Source organism: Capra hircus, chromosome 14 (genome assembly GCF_001704415.2).
Source record: "Capra hircus breed San Clemente chromosome 14, ASM170441v1, whole genome shotgun sequence".
NCBI classification, from domain to species: Eukaryota; Metazoa; Chordata; class Mammalia; order Artiodactyla; family Bovidae; genus Capra; species Capra hircus.
Genome location: NC_030821.1, coordinates 14320741 through 14344652, shown reverse-complemented (window position 1 = coordinate 14344652; position 23912 = coordinate 14320741). Strand labels below are relative to the sequence as shown.

The 23912-nt window shown below is 48.2% G+C and overlaps 1 protein-coding gene across 2 annotated transcripts in view; it reads right to left on the bottom strand.

The window, feature by feature from the left end:
- PTDSS1 (phosphatidylserine synthase 1) overlaps window positions 16503–23912 on the bottom strand; it is a 72168-nt gene continuing 64758 nt past the window's right edge. For both annotated transcript variants that reach the window (XM_018058253.1, XM_018058254.1), the window contains 3 exons: window positions 20646–20714; window positions 19544–19613; window positions 16503–17602 (listed from right to left, as the gene is read on the bottom strand). In XM_018058253.1, coding sequence (XP_017913742.1) covers window positions 17493–17602; window positions 19544–19613; window positions 20646–20714 — 249 coding nt within the window. In that variant the 3' untranslated portion in view covers window positions 16503–17492. The remainder of the gene's footprint in view (window positions 17603–19543; window positions 19614–20645; window positions 20715–23912) is intronic.

Here is a 23912-nt window from a genome sequence, read left to right as displayed (position 1 = left end):
TTAATTAATGCTCTTCAGGTACAGGTGTCTACCTGGCTCTGATCCCAACAGGTATTTTTAAATCCACATTTCTCCACCTCCTTCAGAGCTGATTAAAAAAAAAAAAAAAAAAAAAAAAAAACCTTAACAAATTACTTTGCTGAAATTTGTCCAAAACGTTCTTCTCCAAGTGTGTTCTGTAGACCATTTGCTTCAGGGGATAATATTAAATATGTTCTTTGCTGCAGACCTTCTCAGAGTCTTTAATGAGCTAACGTGCATGGTGACTCTCAAAAAGGAACTATACTAGCACCCTAGTTTCTCAAAGGTGAGGTGGTTTTTAAAATTTTTTTTTTAATCTCTTTTTTTATCTTAGGTGGGGTTTATGCTGTTTTTTGCTCATTTGTGATATTCCCTTGATCTCCCAATCTTGTAATCCTGTGAAAATAGGACACATTAGCTTGCATGGCTTGTTTATTGAACTTCTGTTAATGCCCAGTGATTAATGTGTTCCTCAGAAAGTATGGACACAGGCCATCTTTAATAACCTACTCTAGAATTTATTGTGCTTTCATACCAAGCTTGGGCATCGACAGTTTTCAAAAGTCTCTTTCCTCCTCTCTCTTAAATGACACTTTCTTTTTTTCTCCAGGTTTAACCCACAACAGCTCTGAAATTCAGCACCATGATATTTACATGACATTTACGTAGAGATGACATTTTTAACACAGTTAGGTGCCATCTCGGGCTTCTGTTCCCTCCTACTAATGCATACTCTGTCTTTTCCAAGCTGAATATCATTCTGTTGATGGAGACTATATAAATGAAATATAAATCACTCAGCCTTTTAGTCAAGGCAGATTCCTAACTACCCTGCCTCAGACTTTCATGTTTTCATTGACTTCCTGGATCTCCTCTAATTCATAACATTTTCTTCTAAACCTAGCTGGAGCATCCCTCACTTCATTCAGTTCTTTTCTGGCTAACCATATCTCTCCCTCCCTTCATTTCTTTGTCCTGCCTGTATTGACTTGTCCTGTTTTCTTTATCATCTACTCATTGAAGAATTCTTTCATCCAAAACATATTTTCTGAGTGCTGTTGTGGTAAGTGTTGGGTATCTGAGAGTGGACAAACCAAAAATAATCTGGAAGTTAATAACTTTGGCAGGGAAGACAGCTGTTGAACAAGAACTAAGATTTACAAAAGGAGAGGGATGGTGCAATGGAGCAGATAATCTAGGCTGAGTGTCAACAAAGGTCTTCCTGCCCAAGTGTTGTCCGAGAATATAAGGATGTGGGTGAATTTGCTAGAGAAATAGTGGGGAACAGGATGTGATGGGGAAGACATGATGAATAATTCAAGTAAGGAAAATAGGTCAGAATGGCTGAAGTATAGAGATGGGGTTGGGGTATGTGCAGGAGGGCCTGAACTTGACTTAGATAAACTTAATTTGACATAATAAAGAGTTAATAGACATCTCAAAAGGACCTGCAGCAGAGGACATCATCAGATGGAACTCTTTTTCCAAACAGGAGACACTGTTCTTTTGCTTTCCCTCTTTGCCTTACGTATATGACTTTCAAAAGCTCTCCCCACCGTCATTTGAAAAGTTGTTCTCAGCACTTCCCAAGCTCCTCAGATCACCCCAGGCTTTGGCCACTGGGAATACTCTAATTTTATGGGAGTTTTGCCACCTTTTCATCAGCGCCCTCAGTGCACCTTTGTGCACTCTATTTTTGTATATGTGCTTTAAAATTCTAAACCTGTTAGTGATAGAAGCCTTCAGAGAGTGGAGTCGGATTCTGAAGGTGAGAAATTCCGAAGGTGAGAAAAGTGATGGGGCGAGGGGAAAAGAAGTTTGGTATAAAGGATAAGTCCCCTAAATGCATGCACCTGGGCAGCTGCACAAGCCACACATGGTTCATCTTCTTCGGTGACTTGTGGGAGGATAAGGTGTCCTGGGCAGGAAAGTTGCAGCAGGGTTCTGGAGGCAGCCTGAAGCCTGGCCCTGGTGCAGCCAGCTGTGTGACCCTGGCAAGTGGTTTCACTACTCTGGGCCTAGGTGTCTTTTTTTTTTTTAATCCAATTGTTTTTCTAAATTGTGGTAAAATATACATAAAATTTACCATCTTAGTCATCAAGTGTACAGATTAGTGGTTTAAAATACACTCATAATGTTCTGTTAACATCACTGTCATTCATTCACCCCCACAACCCTTTATGTTGTAAAACTGAAATTCTGCTCCCATTAAACAACGATTCTCCATCCTCTCCTCCCCCAAGTCCCTGGCAACCACCATTCTACTCTCTGTCCCTACAGTTTTGTCTGCTCTAAGTACCTCGGGTAAGTGGACTCGTACAGAATGTTCATCCTTTAGTGACTGCATTATTGTATTCAGCATAATGCAGGATTCCTTCCTTTAAAAAAAAATGTTTATTTATTTTATTTTCGGCTGCACTGGGTCTTCATGGCTGCACGCTGGCTTCCTCTACTTGCAGCGAGCAGGGGCTACTATTTGTTGTCGTGCAAAAGCATCTCATTGCAGTGACTTCTCCTGTTGCAAAGCACAGACTTCAGGTATGTGGGCTTCAGTAATTGCAGCAGGTGGGCTCGATAGTTGTGACTCCTGGGCTCTAAAGTGGAATCTTCCTGGACCAGGGATTGAACCTTTGTCCCTTGCATTGGCAGGCAGATTTTTATCTACTGCGCCACCAGGGAAGTCCAGGATTCCTTCCTTTTACTTAAGGCTATGGTTTTTCCAGTAGTCATGTATAGACGTGAGAGTTGGACTATAAAGAAAGCTGAGTGCCAAAGAATTGATGCTTTTGAACTGTGATGTTGGAGAAGACTCTTGAGAGTCCCTTGGACTGGAAGGAGATCCAACCAGTCCATCCTAAAGGAAATTCAATATTCATTGGAAGAACTGATGCTGAACCTGAAACTCTAATACTTTGGCCACCTGATGCGAAGAGCTGACTCATTTGAAAAGACCCTGAAGCTGGGAAAGATTGAAGGTGGGAGGAGAAGGGGACGACAGAGGATGAGATGGCTGGATGGCATCACCAACTCAATGCACATGAGTTTGAGTAAACTCCCAGAGTTGGCGATGGACAGGGAGGCCTGGCGTGCTGCAGATCATGGGGTCCCAAAGAGTCGGACATGACTGAGTGAGTGAACTGAACTGAGTATTTCACCATATGTACATACCAAGATTTTGCTTACCCATTCATCTGTCAGTGGACTCTTGGGATACCTCTGTATCTTAGCCATTGTGAATAGTGCTTCTGTGAACATGGATGTACAAGTATCTCTATGAGTCTGCTTTCAGTTTTTGGATATATACCCAGAAGTGTAATTAACTGGATCATATGGTAATTCTATTTTCACTTTTTAGAGGATCCAGCATACTGTTTTCCAGCAGTTACACCATTTTACATTCCCACCAACAGTGCACAAAAATGGTTTCCACATTCCTCACCAACACTGATTTTGTTTTGCTTTGTTTTTTGGATAGTGGGCACCTTGATGGGTATGAGGGGGACCTTGGTGCCTTGACATATGAACTATAGGGGTACAACCATTGGCTGACCCTGAGCCCCTCCTCCAAATGTCTGATTCCTCTGTCTGCACATGTATGTGTTACAACATGAAACTTACATCATGCGGGCTCTGAGCCATCCAGCCCACCACCTCCTTCTTGAACAGTTTGCAAGTCAGAAGCTGGACTGCAGAAACAGCACCTGGGAGCAACTCTCTTTGGACTGGAAAAGAGGTGAAAATGTGTGCTTCTGGGTCATTTCCTCATCATCTTTTAATAAAACCTGTCTACTGGCTTCAACCAGCAGAAGGGCTTGGCTGGCTGGTTATGGGGATGGTAACCTTGCAGAACAGAGGTTGCCCTCTCCCTGCAGCCAAGCGAGTGATTCTTTTTTGGCTCAGTTAACCCTGGAGGGAAGTCAGGTTCACCCAGATGCCTCTTCACAAAAGGCAGATGGTCCACATGGGGGCAGTTTTCTTGAGGAAACATATATTCAAAAACCACATAAGCGCTTTCTTCAGGGGATAAAACACTCTAACTCACTGGTCTGCCATTGCGTGTTTGGAAAGCTTGTGGGGAGCAGATGCAAGGGGGAAGAACATTTGCGTTCAAAAGCAAAAGCAATTCCCCAAACTAACTGGTCCCAGGAGGCTAAAGTTAGCAGGATGAAAGATAATTATTTCAACCTGGGGGAGAGTCACCAACAGAAGTGCCTTTTCGCTGCAGCTCCTTCCTCATTAAAGCAGTTACCAGGCACGGCAAGATACGGAAGGAGGGACATCTTTCCTAGACACACAGCAGACGCAGTTGCTGGCAGCCCAGACTCTGTGGCTCTGGAAAGAACCCCCACGAACACCGCGGTCACCATCTGAAAACCAGAGGTGCTGTGGCTCCATCAGGAAGGAAGCAGCTTACACGGGAGCAGGAACGCCTCTGTGTCACATCCAGGCAGCTCCTTATGGGGAGAGAACCACAGGACTGGAAAACTGGGGGCCCGCTTCTGCGACCTGGCAAGGCACCCGCTTGCAACACCCTCTGTTGGTGAGCCGTTGCCAGTGGGAGGAGCCAGGGCTGCAGAGTGGGCAGGAGAGGGGCCCAGGAGCTCCACTCTTGGCTTTGGGGGAATCTCCGGATGGATTAGGTTGCCCCTGGTGGTGATGGATGCTGAGGCCCCAACAGAAGCTCATCCATGAGAGAACAGGAGGGGCCTGGCTGGCGAACCAGGCCCCCAAGGAACAAGAGCTGGGTCTGGGGAAAGGCTGGCTCTGAGGCTTGAACATTCAATGGACTCCCTGGTGCTGGCCCAGTCTCCTGCTCTGGGGATGGTATGGTGGTGCCAGCTGGTTGCCCACGTGGGGACACTGTGACTATAGGATGGGGCCTGACAAGGGGTCCTGGCCCAGTGGACAGTTGCTCTGTGCGGCAGGGCACCTGAATCAGACTGTTCCACGACTGATGGAATCGCTCAGTTCTCTGACTCACGGCGTAGAACAAATCCCCGAATGTTCTTAGAGTGCTTAAGTGGGGTGGGAAAAAGCTGCAGGGGGAAAGGCTACGTTTCCTGCTGATAACGGCAGTTTGAGCAGTTAACTGGAAGAATCCAAGATGTGGTTTATTTCCCCCAGCAGGTGAAGCGCAGGTCGTACTGGCTCCAGTGGAGGTAGGTTTACTGCAAAGTTGGTGACGCTTCCACTTTCCAGCCCTCTTTCACCTGGCCTCTTCCAAGCCTCCTGCCCCAGGAGGTAACCTAGAGCTGGGGCCATATGGCATTTGCCTTTTTTTTTTTTTTTTTTAATTTTTACTTTATTTTGCTTTACAATACTGTATTGGTTTTGCCATACATTGACATGAATCCACCACGGGTGTATACAAGCTCCCAATCCTGAATCCCCCTCCCACCTCCCACCCCATACCATCACTCTGGATCATCCCCATGCACCAGCCCCAAGCATCCTGTATCCTGTATCGAACATAGACTGGCACTTTGTTTCTTACATGATAGTATACATGTTTCAGTGCCATTCTCCCAAATCACCCCATCCTCTCCCTCTCCCTCAGAGTCCAAAAGTCCGTTCTATATATCTGTGTCTCTTTTGCTGTCTCGCATCCGGGGTCATCATTACCATCTTTCTAAATATATCTTATATATCTTTCTAATATACCATCTTTCGTATATATGTGTCAGTATACTGTATTGGTGTTTTTCTTTCTGGCTTACTTTACTCTGTATAATCGGCTCCAGTTTCATCCATCTCATTAGAACTGATTCAAATGTATTCTTTTTAATGGCTGAGTAATACTCCATTGTGTATATGTACCACAGCTTTCTTATCCATTCATCTGCTGATGGACATCTAGGTTGTTTCCATGTCCTGGCTATTATAAACAGTGCTTGGCATTTGCTTTTTTAAAAATCAAATATTGGTAGTAAGAGCTTTATATATTAGTTTTTTCTAAAAGAGCTCTACAATTCTGAATCCCCAAATGGAGCGCCCCACAAAACGTTCTGAGCTTTAAGTTATATGGATGAACCAGGATCCAAAGGAGAGAATCAGACCATTCTTCTGGAGTTTACAATATCAAAACAAATCCTAAGCAGGAGAGTGGGTGCCTTTGGTACCTATAGTCTGCACCCCTCGCCTGCATGTTGAGAATCAAAAAGTGATCCCTAGTCATCACCTTCAAAGGAAAGATGTTTTAAGAAACTTGAAAATAAGGTATTTTCTGATTAACACTCCAAAGGGGCTCTACCAATTTCCACTGTTGGTGGAAGTTTAAAGAGAAAAAAAACAAAAAAACAAAAAAGGAAGCAAGGCAGCCCTCCAAAATGCCAGGGTGTCAGCACAAAGATAAAAACGCTAGCTGAAGAAGCGGAGGCAGGTCTATCATGTCTGGAGGGAAATGAAAATTTAAACAAGGTGTCACTACATATCCCTACATCAGAATGGCCAAAATCCAGAACACAGACACCACCAAATGCTGGCAAGGAGGCCAACAGGAACTTTCATTCATTTTTGGTAGAAATGCAAAATGGTACAGCCACCTTGGGAGACAGTTTGGTGGCTTCTCATAACATTAAATACATTCTTACCATATGATCTAGCAACTGCCCTTCTTGGATTTACTCACAGGAGCTGAAAATGTATGTCTGTATAAAAAACCACACACAGCTTTACTCATCATTACCCAAACTGAAGCAACCAAGATGTCTTCAAGTAGGTGAGTGGATAAGCAAACTGTGGCCCATTCAGATGACAGAATGGTAGTCAGCCCTAAAAAATAAATGAGCTATCAAGCCATGAAGGAATCTTCAGTGCAAGTGAAAGGAGTCAATCTGAGAAGGCTATATACTGAATGATTCCAACTATACGACAGTCTGGAAAAGGCAAAAACTATGGGGACAATAAAAAAAGGTCCACGGTTGCCTGAAATCCTGGAGGGAGAAATGAATGGTCAGAGCACAGAGGATTTTTTTTGTGCGTGCTTAGCCACTCAGTCGTGTCCAACTCTTGTGACCCCATAGACTGTAGCCTGCCAGGCTCCCTGTCCATGGAATTCTCCAGGCAAAAATACTGGAGTGGGTTTCCATTTTCTCCTCCAGAATACCACCAGTGCTGAAACAAGCTGACAGAGAATTCTTAGCCCATTCTAACACCTGCCTATGAGGTTCTGGGATACTAGTCCTGTAACTACTTGGGTTTTAGCAAATCAGACAAGCCAAGTTTTTATTTCCCTTCTATTTAATAAAACTTTAAGAAAAAGAAAAAAGGTAATTGATGCCTTCAGGCTAGGCTTAATCTGGCAAAAATAATTCCTGATAAAACCTAGGATTTTCCTAAGCCCGTCCAACCAGGGTTTCTTAAGAGTATGTTAGCATTTGTCAAGGCCTTTCAGGAAGCTGATACCTTTAGCATATAAGAGCCATGTTTTGACCGGAGCCCTGCCTCTTATTCTCTTGCAAGAAAGAGAATAGCAAACAGCATCAGCTATTGTTTTTGACGTCTTCACCACAGCACTAGAGAATAGAATGGGTATGTAAAAAGACAAAAAGAAGGAAAAGGTATGTTCCCAGGCTTATTTTTCGTAGCAACTACACTGGCTTTGGTTGAATAACAAATTGTCCTGGAATTCTTGGTGTTGGAGCAAACACGTCAGCTCCCTGGTTATGCCTTCGTCACTGCTCAAAGTACCACATACTTTAACCTTGCTGCTCTTTCCATAGGCCTGGGTTTGTCCTGCATCCAGGAAACTTTATATGTTGTCTAAACTGAGCATCCTAGCAGGCTGCAAGGCAGATTCAGAATGCTGGCCAGTTTCTACCTGGATCCACACCACCAAGGGCAGTGGAAATACTCTGTGTGATGCTAAAATGGTGGGAATTACATGCCTGTCTAAACCCACACAGTGTACACCACCGAGAGTGAACGGAAAGGTAAACTGGACTCTGGGTGATCCTGACGTGTCAGTGCAGGTCATCAAGTGTAACAAACGTCCCACTCTGGTGGGGGACGCTGATAACAGGGGAGGCTATGCATAAGGAGGGGCAGGGGGTACCTGGGAACTCTATCTTCTGCTCAATTTTTCAGTGAGCCAAAAAGTCCTCTTGAAGAAAAATTAAACAGTGGAGGCAGCAGAACTGCAGACTCAAAGGCAGGCCAAGATGCACCTGGACCAGAAGACTCTGTACAGGATTCCCGTTCAACCAGAAATGGAGCAGTCACACACTGTGGGTCCATCCTGGAAGGGGTGGTCTGTGGCCCCTGGCCCACAAACCCGCTCACTCTCAGGCTCATTCACAGAATTTTCTGAGCACCTGCCGTGGGTCAGGCGTTGGCGATAGACACTGTTGGGAGCCTGGACTGAGCCTGGGAGACTGGAGAGAGCCCCCTACTCCGAGGCAGACACAGCACACGGGGAAGGAGCGTGGCTGTGCACGTCGGGGATCGGGGGAGCTGCACAGAGCACAGAGCATCTGAGCTGAGCTTTGCAGGACCATGAAACGATCAGGCAGAGTGCAGAGGCAGACGTTCCCGGTGCGTCACAGACGCTGCACAGCCTGAAAGCACAGTGTGCTTGGTGGGCATTGGGAGTGGCAGGGATCCCACAGTGCTATCAGTGGGGGGATGGGCACCCTGGGTGCAGGGGGTAAGAGCTGATGCTGGACACATGGCTGGGTTGCCCCATCCTGATTCCTGAGATGCCAAGGAGTATGGGCTCCATCTCAGACTCCTCACTCATTGGGTACTGGCCCCACTGCTTCTCTCTGGAAGGCCTCTCCTGTCTCTTGTCCCATAAGCTTGGAGGGGTGGATGAACCATGGCAAGCACCAAGCATGGTGTTCAGCAAATAGTTAGCATTCATTTTTACTATTAATTATTTTGTCATGTGTGTATTTAACTTATATGCAGAGTACATCATGAGAAATGCTGGGCTGGAAGAAAGTACAAGCTGGAATCAAGATTGCCAGGAGAAATATCAATAACCTCAGATATGCAGATGACACCACCCTAATGGCAGAAAGTGAAGAGAAACTAAAAAGCCTCTTGATGAAAGTGAAAGAGGAGAGTGAAAAAGTTGGCTTAAAGCTCAACATTCAGAAAACGAAGAACACGGCATCCGGTCCCATCACTTCATGGCAAATAGATGGGGAAACAGTGTCAGACTTTATTTTTGGGGGCTCCAAAATGACTGCAGATGGTGACTGCAGCCATGAAATTAAAAGATGCTTACTCCTTGGAAGAAAAATTATGACCAACCTAGACAGTATATTCAAAAGCAGAGACATTACTTTGCTGACTAAGGTCCGTCTAGTCAAGGCTATGGTTTTTCCTGTGGTCATGTATGGATGTGAGAGTTGGACTGTGGAGAAAGCTGAGTGCTGAATTGATGCTTTTGAACTATGGTGTTGGAGAAGACTCTTGAGAGTCCCGTGGACTGCAAGGAGATCCAACCAGTCCATTCTGAAGGAGATCAGCCCTGAGATTTCTTTGGAAGGAATGATGCTAAAGCTGAAACTCCAGTACTTTGGCCACCTCATGCAAAGAGTTGACTCATTGGAAAAGAACTCTGATGCTGGGAGGGATTGGGGGCAGGAGGAGAAGGGGATGACAGAGGATGAGATGGCTGGATGGCATCACTGACTTGATGGACATGAGTCTGAGTGAACTCTGGGAGTTGGTGATGGACAGGGAGGCCTGGCGTGCTGCGATTCATGGGGTCGCAAAGAGTCGGACACGACTGAGCAACTGAACTGAACTGATTTTGTCATGTAGGACAAAACCACTATCTGCCAGTCACATTAGCATCTCAACAACAGAGCAGTTGGGTGATGCCAACACACTAAATATGAAGAAATTTATTTGGATAAACTGAACGTTCTTTTTCCCTCTCCCAGCCTGAGCAGCTACTCAGTAGAGGATTTTCTCAAATGAGATACAACTGTTTGCAGTGATTTTTCAGACGACATCAGGTGTGTTCATGGCGGTATGGCTGTAATGGCGAAGATGTTTTAACAGTCAAGGACTGGGTTAGGGCAAGTGTGAAAGGTTGAGGCAATGAGTCCAGGGTACGATGCCAATTTTTTGTTTTTTTCTTTGGCCAACCTTATTACACACCTTTGGGAAAGGTTCACAACCCTGGCCATCTTCGCAGCAGCATACAAGAAGTTGCGTGTACACCACTAGTCTAAACTTAAAAGGCCATTCTGCTGTTCACAGCAACGTTATCTGGAAAACCAGTTGACAATACAAGTTGATTTACAGGTCGGCATTCACATTTTGGAGCATTCTTTACTCTACAACTCCAACTATCTCATTTCTTTTTATAAGTTTGACTTACAAACCTTAGTCCAAATACAGGCTGGCGGTATTAGGTTCTCCAGAGAAACAGAACCAACAGGATATATATATATGTCTCTATATATGAGGAGAGCTATTATAGGAACTGGCTATCACAGCTACGGAGGCCTATAAGACCCACAACCTGCTGTCTGCAAGTTGGAGAACCAGGAAAGCTGGTGCTGTGATTCAGTTCAAGTTCAAAGGCCTCACTATGCATGGGGCAGGGAGGTATAAATTCTAGTCTGAGTTTGAAAGCTGAGAACTAGGAGCAGCAATGTCCAAGGGAAGAAGAGGGATGCCTTACATCAAGCAGACAGAGAGCAAATTCACCCTTTCTCTGTGTTTCTGTTCTATTCAGGCCCTGAACAGATTGCGTGAGGCCCACCCACCCACATCAGGTAGAGCTGCTTTACTCCGTCAACGGATTCAAATGCCAGTCTCTTTCAGAGACACCGTCACCAACACCACATCCCAGAATACCATTTCACTAGCCGTCTGGGCAGCCCTTAGCCCAGTCACAGTGACACACAAAAGTAACCATCAGTTGACACGCACATATTCTATGACCATCACTGCTGGGCTTATCTTTGATTTCTGTTGAAATTACTTAGAGGTACATACATAGTACCTTCTGGCAGAGACACAATTTTGAGGAACAGAACTGCATCTGAGGTTATCCTGGTGGTCAAAATGTATGCAACCTCCCCTTGGACATTTCTGAGAACTCTGGCCCTCTCCTCCGCACCCTATGTGTGGCCTGTCAGGTCCCATGCTAGATTTGGGCTTGGCATTTTGTGTATCAAATACGACCCAAAGAAAATGGAGAGAAGGCATGAAGGCGAGCGTGGGGGTGAAAAGGTGCGGGAAATCTATACATTTCTGTGGGTAGACACCCCTGTGAGCTAGAGCGTCATTTTCTCACGCACCCTCCTCTGCTATTAGCACACTTCCTGACCAAAGAAAACACAATCCCATTGACTTTAATAGATGCTATGGTAGACTAGGGCTGTTCTAACAGTAGCTTGGGACCCTGGGTGTTCTCGCAGCTTTCACCCATCATTTTGTACTGGGGACATGGTTGCGTTTAAAGGCAGAAATGCTGAGGACCAGCACAGCCCTCTGAGGCACTGGATTCTGCAGAGGAGGGCAGCAGGAATTTATGCAGTGACCAGCAGCTCCGTCCTGCCTCAGCAGAGCAAGGAGCTGCTTCTGCCCTGCATGTGAAATTTAAACCAGGAGCTGACCCACTGCTGGAACGAAAATTCAAACCCAGCCACCAGCTGGTCTTCGGGATGAGTTTGAAGCTGTCTTTGATGAGGGCACCAGCAGTGGTGCAAGTGGAAGTGAGAAGTCTGCTTCCAGTGAGTGAGCCGACCTAGACTGGTCAGAGGGACAGAGCGAGGACTTCAACAATCTTACAGGAAAGCCTCCTCCTAGAAAGTCAACACTGGGGGTGGGGTTTGCTAAGTGACAACACCAGGCGATGGTTTGGAGCAGAGTGACCAGACTGTGGTGATGTCACTGTGACCTAGGGTCCCGAACCTCTCAGTGAAGAGCGGCATGTCCACCCTGGACCAGTGAGTCATCACAAGGGAAAGTGCTTCTTCTCATTGTGGAAAAAACACCCTATCCCAGTGGAACATTTCACGGTTATCTTTGTTCCCTAGGAAATATGTGATGGTGATGATGGGGAGTGGGTGATGGTGAACCTAGCCCCTTAGAAATGAAAGCCATATGGATGCCGTGTTTAAAGAAAAAAACACAAAACACAACAAGCCAGGCCATTACATTATTGCTGACCATAGGAATTCAGTATTTATAATTTACATTCTTTCCCATACTTCGCCGTTTTTCAGAAGAGCCGAGGTTTATGGCCTGGCCAGGTTGTAAATCAAATTCCTGAGGGCAGAGGGAGCCGCTACACACAGGAAGAATTGCCTTCCAACGGTTTGCAGAATGCATCAAAACATCAGCGAAAGAACCCACATGGCGAGAGGACCCTGCTTCAAGGAGCACGTGACTCCGGTCATCCCTTCCACCAAGCACGCAACCAGCTGAAACCACACCGAGGGTCAACATCTGTGATGGCCTGGAGGTTTGACCACCACTACGCAGGGAGCCCCGGAGCAGGGGAGGCAAAGGCGTGGGTGCCACCCGGGGCTTCTCATCATCCTTTTGTTGAGGCCGGCTGGGAGGGAGGCGGGCGGGGGGCATGGGTGCAGGCTCAGGGCTGGTAATAGGGCTTAAGACACGCATACAAGACTAAGGATCCTGGAGCGGGAGAGACTGCGTTAGGCTCTGGGCTGATCTGACACCTCCGAGGGTGCTCTTGGTCAAGTCCTTAAGCCCCACGACTCTGGAAACAGGAATAACAGCAAACTCAAAGGATGGAAGAACACAATCACAGGGGCACGGGCAGGGAAGTGGGAGGGGCAGGTGTCTCAGGCGCCCCTTTCTCCTGGAACTGCAAGGGCTGCGCTGGTACTCAGCTCTCTAGAAAGCCAGCTGAGTGCTGTGGTGGCCACTCGGGAGACACACAGGAAGAAGGGGGGGTTCCAAGAGCCCCCGTCCGGAGGTCTTTGGAAGGATCCCAGTCCCCTGCGTGCCTGTGTCTGGAAGATTTGTGAGCAGTGGCCTTAGTGAACTCTCCCCCCAGCTCCTGGCCTGGATTTCATCCAGACTAAGAGAAGGGAGAGGATTCTAGGCCTTCTGAAACCTGGGGAATCTTCCTAAGATTTTCCCGGGTTGCACCCATAATATCTCTAATTGCCTTGGGATGGATGTAGTTGGATTGATGAGACTGAGGAGTCAGGCGGGTGGGAACAGCAAGGTTTACGGTCCAGATTTTCCAGGATGGACTATTACACAAACCCTGCCTGCAGTTCAACAACTGTAGTTAAGGCTACTGTAGGTAGACTTCAGACACGAGGATGCAATATTTTAGGTCCTGGTCTCAGGTTCATCTACCCTTCCTCTTTGAAAGGCAAATAAACCTTATTTCCTGTGGTTGTAAAGCTACACATGAGGCCCCTTGACTCAGCATCCAGAAAAGTGTGTCCCACACAGGGACACTGGTATCTGAGGGCCTGGGGAGATCGTGTGCAGGGTGGGGGGCGGGGAGGGCAGGAGGCCAAGCACATGGAAGAAAACCTTTCTGCCATTTGGGGCGTTATCAATTCCCACAATTTGCAAGCAATGTTTTCAGAGCATTCGGATAACAAACAAAATTAATACCTGGGGCCCAAGAGGTTCAAGCCTGAGCCCAGAATGGCTAAGGAGGTTGGCTGGTGGGTTGCATCAGCTGGAAAGGCAAAACTCTGAGGCAAATTCTATTTTCTGAATGATGTTCCTGTCCTCTCCAGGTTTATGAGAAGGGGATGGAAGAAAGGAAATGTCAAGGTGGACAGAACCGCAGATGAATTTCTGAAAGGGATTAAAGGCAGTCTTTAGTAAATATAGGAGACAAGGAAGAGTTTTACATTTCATCATTCCCACACACTGAATAAACACACACACCCCCCCAACGATTTCCTTCTTCTTTGGTAGACATTAATGAGTCCTTTAAATTCACAGAAGATAGTAAAATAAAAAAGCTGTATTAGAGTTCAATTAAAAAATCTGGTAACCTTCACCTGTGATGGTCCTGGTATCAGGTTTAGAATGAACTGATAAAGTGAAACGCTGTAAAAACTTATTGTGGCCAAGCCATGAGAGTCTTCAGCCCTTCAGTTGCAGGCATTACTAATGCTGAAACTCGCAAAGAACCCAATAATACAACCCTCGCAACATACATGCACAATGAAGGCAAGAGATGCCCTTGGATAAAACACTAAACAACAGAAGTCTCAGCTCTCCTCACAAGTTGATTTAAATCATAAAAGTGGGCACTACATTAAGGACCGCAGTCACCTAGCTGGGGCATCCCTGGTTCTCACAGCAGTAAGAACTCTGTACATGAAGCCCGCCTGGCGGACATGCAGTGGGCTGCCGTGGTCACTGAGCATAATTCACACAGCACAGAGCACCAGAGTTAATGCCCCTGTTTAGAGTGTGCAGTTCCTCTGGTTTCTAGTGGTTAAATATTTCTTTTCCACCCTGCATTTAGCTTTCTCCTGTAAGGGCCTGACCGAGTGCACAATTACCAACAAATAAGACAACCCAAGGGTCTGATTCCACAGGGAGATCCCTGACAAAGGGAGGTATCACTTAAAGACGATGCAGACGGGCTTCAGGGGAGGACCAGGAGGGCTGAGCCTGATGTCCTTGGTAAAGAACTTTATTTCCCCTAGCTGAGTACTTTTCTCATGAACTCACTACAGAAGTGATCATAGTGAAAATAAGACTGGCGTTTTGTCTTTTATCATCAAAATGCATAAAACGGGTCAATGAACTGTCTTAGCACTGCTGTGGGAGCGATTTGCCCAAGGCTTTTACAAATGGTGAAAACAGACACAGGAAAAGCAGGGATAGGCCATAGAAAGACCTTTAAGAATGACAAAGAGGAAAACGACAAAACACTTGGGGCTTCCCTGGTGGCTCAGTGGTAAAGAATACGCTTGAGATGCAGGGAACACACATTCAGTCCCCGGGTCGGCAAGATCCCCTGGAGGAGGAAATAGCCACACACTCCAGTATTCTTGCCTGGAGAGTTCCATGGACAGAGGAGCCTGGCGGACTACAGTCCATGGAGTCTCAAAGAGTCGGACGTGACTTAAGACACTGAACAAGAACAACGAAACACAAACAAACAAACAAACAAAAAGAACAACGAAACATTTGATGTGATGCTACTTACAGAGAAATATACATACAGCATTCTATGAGGATCACCTCCAAAACAATGGTGTTTTATAACAGGGCATTTTGTAAATGACAAAGGTGAGATCACTTGCAACTGAATCGTTTCTGATATTACATGACAACTCAGATCTCCTTCCATCAAGGTGAAGCCTACTTTCCTAGAAACGGGTGGAAAAAGTAGAGTCAGAGCTTCTAGGAGGAGCAGCAGTTGTGGTTCTGGCCTGCCAAGGGAAGCACTGGTTTTGGAACCACTGTAGTAAGAGCTCTTACTGAAAGGGGAAACAGAAGTTTCATGGCAAAGAAAGGGCGTGGAAAGCATCTGGGAACTTTCCTGGCCATTCTGTACAAGGCCATGGAGGAACAATGTCTCATGTGTGCTCCGCACTTCCAGGTCACCCACACTGGGCAGGGCCTCCTTGAGAGTAGCCTTGGAGAAGCAACCCCTTCCTTAGCTGGACCAGCTACTGGTCAGATGAACCTGGAGATGCTCAGGGACGTGGTCCAGCACGAGGAAGTGGAATTGAACACTATGTCCAGGATACACATTCTGTACCTTCAAGCTCTCAGAGAAGCCAAACAAAACACACTCACCTAACTTCCAAAGTAAGACAAGTGTTACACGGTGCCTGTTTAAGACAGTGATGGAAGCACAAACGGGTCTACAGAGTGGGCGCCTCTTGGCTTCTCTTTGGGACTTTAATCGGAAGGATGTGGCTGCTGTCCTAAGAGCACATGCACTCTGAGTTGCAGCTGGCACGGCGACCCCCGCAGCCCCCCGCGCCAGCCCAGCGGCTGGTGACACTTCTCTGGAGCAAGTCTGCGTGGGCTCTCAACTGAGTGGCTGCCAGAGGCCCAGGTCACAGGAAGTGACCTGAGCTTTGAATGATTCATTTAACCCCTCCACCCCAGAATTCTTTGCAGAAAAAGAAAAACATGACGGCTACGGTTAAAGATTTCCTTAAAGGAGGAAAAGGCATTGAAACCTTTGCGCTCTGTGCAAGGAGGGAACAAAGCTATTCAGCAAGTTTATGAGAAAATCAACTGGGTACTGGTCACTTATTAGAAAAATCAATCCAACTTGGCTGATATAACCATTCCCCTAGCGCACACACGCAAAGGACAACAATGACTATCTTGTTCATTTCCTATTGATCGCTTGGGAAGTTTAGGAAAAGGAACATATGTGTCTGTAAGCCCTCTAAAATACATATATATTTTTTCTCTCTTCTTATCACTACATAAAACACATTCACAGTATCCTAAAGCCACTTCAAAAACAGCGATTGCTTACAGTGAAAAGTATCAATAAGATGCAAAGAAATGAGCACTTAACGGAGGCCAAATTTGATGGGTTTTAACGCGAATCATTTTATTTAAAACAGGGATCCATCAGGGGTGGTGAACTATCAGGGTCAGTGGTCTAGAGCATGGCACGGATGAAAGGGAATACTCACCAGCACCTCACATGGGACTAAAAGACAATGTCAGCAACACACCATGAAAGAAAACAAAGAAAATGGAAAAGGCACCTGGCTGGGGGAGGGGTCGCGCGAGCACTGCCTCCAGGCAGGTTCCCGCCAGTGCGCTGTGGCTAAGTCTGGACCAGTGACGCTGGAGAGGGAACGGGAACGTTCTGGTCTAACGCCCAGGATCCTATGTGGGGAGCTAACCTTTCCGCAGGTTTGTTTCTACCTGCCACATGTGGTTTCAGGTCCTAAAAGGCGGAGGAGGTTGCTAAATGTAACACCAAAGCTCCCCACTTTTTTTCCTCTAGGAGAGAAGGGGAGCCCTCCTCCAATTCAACTTCAGCAGTGGCTTCTGAAGGCTTATATAAGCATCCCGACTTAAAAAACAAGCAGTAAGGAAATAACACACACACAAGTAGGGTGGGCCTAAAACCAGTCAGTCAAGTGGAAGGGCAAGAAAACGGTGGTGACCTGTCCATCAACTGTCCCGGTGGGATGCCCTGTCTCAGTGAAGATGTTTAAACCGCACCCACAACACAGGAAGCATAAAGCTGCTCCGGCAATTGAGTAGAGAGCTACCGTCTCCTCCTGCGAGCACCGTCCTGCTACCAGTGGCCAAGTGCTGAAGTTACCAGGGACCCCCAAAGGCCCGACCCCCTCCCGCAGTCGTCTGCCCCGCGGGGCCGGGTCTGTGGGAAACAAGACCCACGCTCTCAAATAACGACACCCCCCCTCCAGCCCCCGTTCCTTCCCGATGACGCTGTGCCTTTCGACCTCCCTCCTCCTGGCAAGTCCAGCCGATTCCGTCCCCTCCCAGTTCTAGGCACTCCCTGGACACATCTTGGATTATTATGAACCAGGGTCTTTTCATTTCTTTCCCACTCCGTTGGTGACTTTTGACTTGGAATGTCGATTCCTTCTCCTGGAAGAATGGCTCTCGCTGTTGCCTGGATGCTTGGGGGGGCCGTCTTCAGAACCTGGTCAAGAGGAATCGGTACACGTCAGCCCTCAGCATCGTTGCGGGACGCGGGCCCAGGCTCTGCCCCAGCTCTCCCTGTCCGGGCCGCCCGCTGCTCCTCCACTGATCCTTGGGCGCCATCTAGTGGCCTTGCTAATAAACCAACTCATAGACGCCCCAGTGGACACGAGTTTGAATCAACAGGGAGGCCTGGCGTGCTGCAGTCCATGGGGTCGCAGAGTCGGACACGACTGAGCCACTGAACTGACTGACTTGACTGATGGACGCCCCGGGCCTCGGCTAACCAGCACAGCTAAGGCCTGGGTGTTCTGAGGATGTTTTACATCCCCGCAGGGTGGATTGTGGTCCATGGCGATGGGGGCCAGAAGTGAGAGCACAGATCACGTCAGAGCACAGAGGAGAGCCTGTGAAAACTTACACCACGTGGGTGTCGAGTCTACCTTCACAACCAAAGGGCGCACCAGTGAAGTTTCCCCCACCTTGGTCGGCTGCAAACCGTAGTTTCTAAATCCCTAAATTGGAACGAATTCTTGACTTGACAGGTGTGAAAGCTATTACACGACTTCTGGGGTCTGACCTGGAGGCCTCCCACCACTCAGGACGGGCAGCCAGGAGTCACCCGGGAAGACGCCGCAGGCCCTCGAGAGGCTCAGGGTCTACAGGGCCGGCATCCTTTGTCACGCTCCGTTGTGTGGGAGCTCAGAGAAAGGCGTCTACATGGGCTGAGTGCTGAGCAATCAGCAGGTTCCCAGCCAGCTGGACGGTGGGGCCAGGGCAGTGGAGGTGGGGTCGGGGTGGGCATTCCGGGCAGGGGGTGTGTAAGGTCTGGAAGGTCATCGGAACTTCCTGGCAGGAGGCTGGCTCTGCCCCAGAGTTGGGCACGTGGACCACCTCTGGCCTAGCAGTGGAGCCAAGATTCTCTGCTCCAGGGCTCAGGTTTTGTTTGTTTTCTAAACCATCGGCCTACCTTTCATTTAAATATATCTCTACCACCGCTTATATCTTGTAGTCTTGTCACTGCAGAACCTGGAAGTGCCATGGACTCATCTCTGGGCTGGGGAGGGGGGGTTGGTTCTGAATAAGGGAGCCCCGGGGGGAGAAACCCTGTGCCCACCTCCATCCGCATTCCACAGTAGTTGGTGGATTCAGGAGAAACCGCCTCCAGCAGGGTGACCAGCACTCTGCAGCGTTTTCCCAGGGAGAGCTGTGCTGAGCCTCACCCCGAAGAACTCAGGAGAGTGACTCAGCAGAGCTGTCCCTCCCTCACCCCCGCTTTGCTGAGCCAGTCTTAGGGCTGACATTCAAGGTCTCTGGCGTTCGCTTCTCTCCTTTTAGTCAAGTCCCATGATCAGTTCATAACTGACGAGCAAGTACTGTCTACTGGAGCCTCCTTGAGATCATTTTTCTACAAGCCAAATTCTTTAAAAATAACCAGGTGGCCCCGGATCTTTCCAGAATGCTCTTTGGGGAAAGGCCAGTGGGAGATCCCTGACTACACTGCTGAAATCCCTCTGACGATGGTCCGTCTCTTCAATCAACGCGATCAAGCAGATCCGCCTCTTTTTTGAAAGGCTTCTCTCCTGGCACACAACTCTTCCTAACCCCTCTCACTCACAATGAAAGCCAAGAGAAGGAACATCTCCATCAGGATGGCTGAGACAGTGAGGTCTCGCTCTGTCCTCCTATCTCAGAAGAGGCAGAACCACACGGCGTCGCTTCTTATGAAGCCAAGTTTCTTGGGCAGAACCTATGAGCACATTGCTTCTCTTTTTTTTGGCTTGTTTTTTAATAAGTGGCAGGAGACATGCAAGTGAGTAGGTTGGAGACCATTTAGGGCTCCAGATATTTATCAGTATTCAGAGGATAAATTCTGATTAGAAATCCCTTTACTGGGCTTTGGGATTTGAGCAATAAGCAGGAGAAAGAGGGCGAGAAATACCTTTTGAACCTTTCCCGTGAGGCCAGGAGACGTCCGGAGTGTAGGCGCCATCTTCACACTCTGAGTAGGTCTAGGGAGAGAGGCAGGCTTAGCGGTGGGATGGATTGCTCCCAGGGGGAGAGCACACAAGGAAGGGTGCTCCACCCCGGCCTCTCTGGGGCTAGGGACCCCCACCAGCAAGGGCGGGACCGCCTGGTGCTCAGGCTCTCAGCCCTAAGAGCAAGGCTACTCCCAAGTGATGCAGAACAGATCTTCCAGAAAGTGCCTTTAGCTCCTTAGGCTAAAAGGATAAATAGAGGATGAAAGCTGCTATTTTCACTTAAAAAAAAAAAATCCCAGTTGACGAGACTGCTATAGCGTTTTAAACCCACTCACATCAATCCTCTACCTTAATCCTCCTCTACTAGGAAAGGAGGGATTCCCAGGTGGCTCAGTGGTAAAGAATCCGCCTGCTAACGCGGGAAGCACTGGAGACTCGTATTCAATCCCTGCCTCAGGAAGATCCCCTGGAGGACTAAAATGGCAACCCCCTCCATCTGTCTTGCCTGGAAAATCCCCCAGACAGAGGAGCCTGGCGGGCTACAGTCCATGGGGTCTCAAAGAGTAGGACACGACCGAGTGGCTGAGCATGCCCGCACACATGCACTCAAACGAAGTAAGCAGGGCGAGAGTTTCAGCAAGGGAGCCCCAGGCTGGGACGCAGGAGGAGGCCTGCACAGGGTGAAAGACCCAGCTTTGCAAAAACTAGTCCAGGGCTTGCCCCGCAATTAAAAACAAACAAAAAGAATTAACAAATAATTTTAAAAGTTTTAACCCTCTTAAGAAATATAAAACTTTTAAAAAGTACGGGAGCTATTGAACAGGGCAGTCCCAAGCAAGAATGGAAATTATAGGGTGTGAATTCTGAACTGGCTGTGTTTGGGGGGCGGGGGGAGCGGGGCGGGGGGCTGATGCCCTGCCCACGCTCTGCCGGCCACGCCCCACCTGCCGACCACGCCCCACCTGCCGGCCACGCCCCACCCTCCGTGACTGTGCTCCTGGCTACAGTGCCAAGGAGGGCGTGATCAGACACAAAAAGCCATCTCTGCCTTCCCTTCTATACCTTTTCTCGGTGACCATAGTGCTCTGCATACCAAACCATGCCGTACAGGCACAGGAAGGTGGTGAAAGCCTGGAAGAGAAAAACAAGCACAGAACAGTTTTAGAGTGAAGGTGCAACCCAAAATTCCGTTTTCCTGAACTTTAGGATTTCGATGGGAATTCACACATGGCGTCTTCAGGAGTTTCTGCCTCCTGCCCCAGGATGCCGGTTACAGCACGGCTGGGTGCGGCAGCGATGACCCCGGGAGGCAGCGGGGAAGACCGCTAGGGCTTTCTGAGAGAGGAGCTGGGACACCTCGGTTACCACTGTCTCCATGGTTGGCTGGGCTTCCCTGATAACTCAGCTGGTAAAGTGAAGAATCAGCCTGCAATGTGGGGGGCCTGGGTTCGATCCCTGGGTTGGGAAGATTCCCTGGAGAAGGGAAAGGCTACCCACTCCAGTATTCTGGCCTGGAGAATTCCATGAACTGTATAGTGCATGGGGTCGCAAAGAGTCGGACACGACTGAGCAACTTTCACGTCACTTCACTTTCCGAGGTTATCACTGTGACTCTGCCGTCAGAATGAAGATCTCTTCCAGGTGTGGGATCAGGTAGGTGCATTTTCTGAGCAGCTCTGTGGCTTCTGGCTAAGAGCACGTATGGGCCTCTATCTTGTACCTCTTTTGGGGGTCTGATTCTCATAGTCCATCCCCTGCACCTTGCCCCCCATCACTGGAGTCAGTTAGGAGGACTCAGCCGGTCACCTTCTGAGGGAAACAGGATTTTTTTGGTTAATATTTATTTTTTGGTTCCGCTGGGCCTTCCTTACTGCATGCAGACTTTTTCTAGTTGTGCCAAGTGGGGACCCCTCTCCGTTGCGGTGTGCAGGCTTCTCATTATGCTGGCTTCTCTTGCTGTAGAGCATGAGCTCTAGGGCACGTGGGCTCGGAGTTGGGGTGCAGGGGCTGACTGCCCCACTGCAGGTGGGATCTTCCCCTGACCAGGATCGAACCAGCGTCCCCTGCATTGCCAGGTGGATTCGTAACCACTGGAACACCAGGGAAGCCCAGGAAGAGGGTTTCTGAATGAAAAAGCAGTTTTCCTTCCATGTAGGGTCACAGTGGTGCTAGGGGGCCCTGAGGACACAGGCCCACGTGGAGGTGGCAGGGCCCAGCAGGACACCACTGCGCTGTTTAGTCTCAGCAGCCCCACTTCGACCCCAGTTCTGGCTGCTTCTGTTTTCCTGTTAGGTAGGTAGGAAAATAAAGAGAAGGTCAAGTTGCCATGTGAGACTGTGTGAAAAGACACAGGCATGGTCCATGGTTACCCAGAGGCTGGCATCACCTCCACTTCCACTGGTGTGCCCCACCAGCCCCCTATACCCTAAACTATGTTCTAATTTAAGGGAAAAAATAGCACCTAAAAATCTAGAGTTTAAAAATGTGTCAAAAAAACTGAAAGTTGGGGGAAGTTCCTGGCTGCCTGGACTACACCATGTGACAGGACAGGAAAGGCCCCCCAGCCAGGCCTCAGCTTCCCCTTGTGACCATAAGGGAGTTGCCAAAACCAAGCAAACAAGTGCCCGTTCTGCTGTTATGTGGTGGTGTTCAGTTGCGCAGTCGTGTCTGACTCTTTGTGACCCCACAGACTGCAGCATGCCCAGGCTCCCCTGTCCTTCACCATCTCCTGGAGCTTACTCAAACTCATGTCCATTGAGTCGGTGATGCCATCCAACCATCTCATCCTCTGTCATCCCCTTCTCCTCCTGCCTTCAATCATTTCTAGCATCAGGGTCTTTTCCAACAAGTCAGCTCTTTGCATCAGGTCACCAAAGTATTGGAGTTTCAGCTTCAGCATCAGTCCTTCCAATGAACATTCAGGACTGATTTCCCTTAGGATGGACTTGTTGGATCTCCTGCTGTCCAGGGGACTCTCAAGAGTCTTCTCCAACACCACAGTTTGAAGGCATCAATTCCTCAGTGCTTCTGCTGTTCTGTTTCTTCAGAATTCCTTACTTTGGGAACCCACTGACAGAACATCCTCCTCAAGGTCTAACCTCCATCTCTTCCACTGCGTTTCCTGCTGGGGACCTGTCCCCTTGACTCAGTCATGGGAATAGTTGTGAAATTATGCTGTAATCTTCACTTCTTGAATAATTTCAGTTCTTCCTAAGAGTCATAACTTTAAATCTGTAAGTGTTAATCCTCATCTCACAGCACAGGAATAAAGCTCAGAGAGGCGAATGACCTTCTTAAAGATGCACAGCTAGAGGGTGGCAAGACTGAAACCAGAACACAGGTTTCTTTACATACCTGGATCAAACTTTAGGGGTGTCTATCAAAATAAACGCGAATTTCAGGTCTACATGTCTTTAGAGCGCTATCCATTATTTATCTGTCCATTCACCCGTTCCTGGGGGAAGAAAGGCATCATGGGAGGAGCCAGTGTGCCCAGCCCGCAGTCCAGAGGGTGGAGCCGGGACTGCAGGGGACGAGGGGCTGCGCCTTCTCGTCACGGGCGGCCTGTAGCATAGCCCGGGTCCAGTTCCTCCGGGTCAGTGACATTCACAGAGTGTCTGCTGGGTGCACGGAGTCACCTTACGGGTCAAAAAAGAAAGGAGTCTGAGTGCTCCCCTGGTCCTTCCATGCCAGTGAAGTGGGAATAGTGGAATGGCGGAGAGAGAACATGAAATATAAGAAGACCCACTAGTTCATTTTTAAAAAATTAAATCCTTACTGAAACTGGTGTATATTAGGGTGTTTTTTTAATTTAAGAAAGCTCGTATCTCCCCATCGAAAAATTAAGCCATGAATGAATATACTAAAATTATAAAATGAAAAAACGACTTCTAATCTTTAACACAGTCCAGTACTTGTTCAGATTTCTAATATACAGCATCATTAAATGTACCGTTTTCACGGCATGGCAAGAGCGGAAAGACTAGGGGATCTGTAGCACGTAAAACTAAGTATGTCAGCTCCTTGGGGGAGAGAGCAGGACAGCCTAGGTTGCACAAGGAGGGGAGGGAGGTGGGGGTCCACCTCCAGGGACCAGTCGGTGACTGTGCTGCGAGGGACGTCATTGCGCATCTCGCCCACCAGAGGGCAGGCGTGCGGGGCTCGTCTTCCCCAAGCTTTTTCTCCTGCCCTGGAGGGCAGACTGGCAGCTTGGGGCTGCTCCAGGAGCAGACAGCTGGGCAGACCTTGCTTTGCAGGAGGGCAGGCAAACACTGGCAGGTGCTGCGTGGCAGATGCTTATCATCACGAGCCATGCAGAGGACCTGCTGT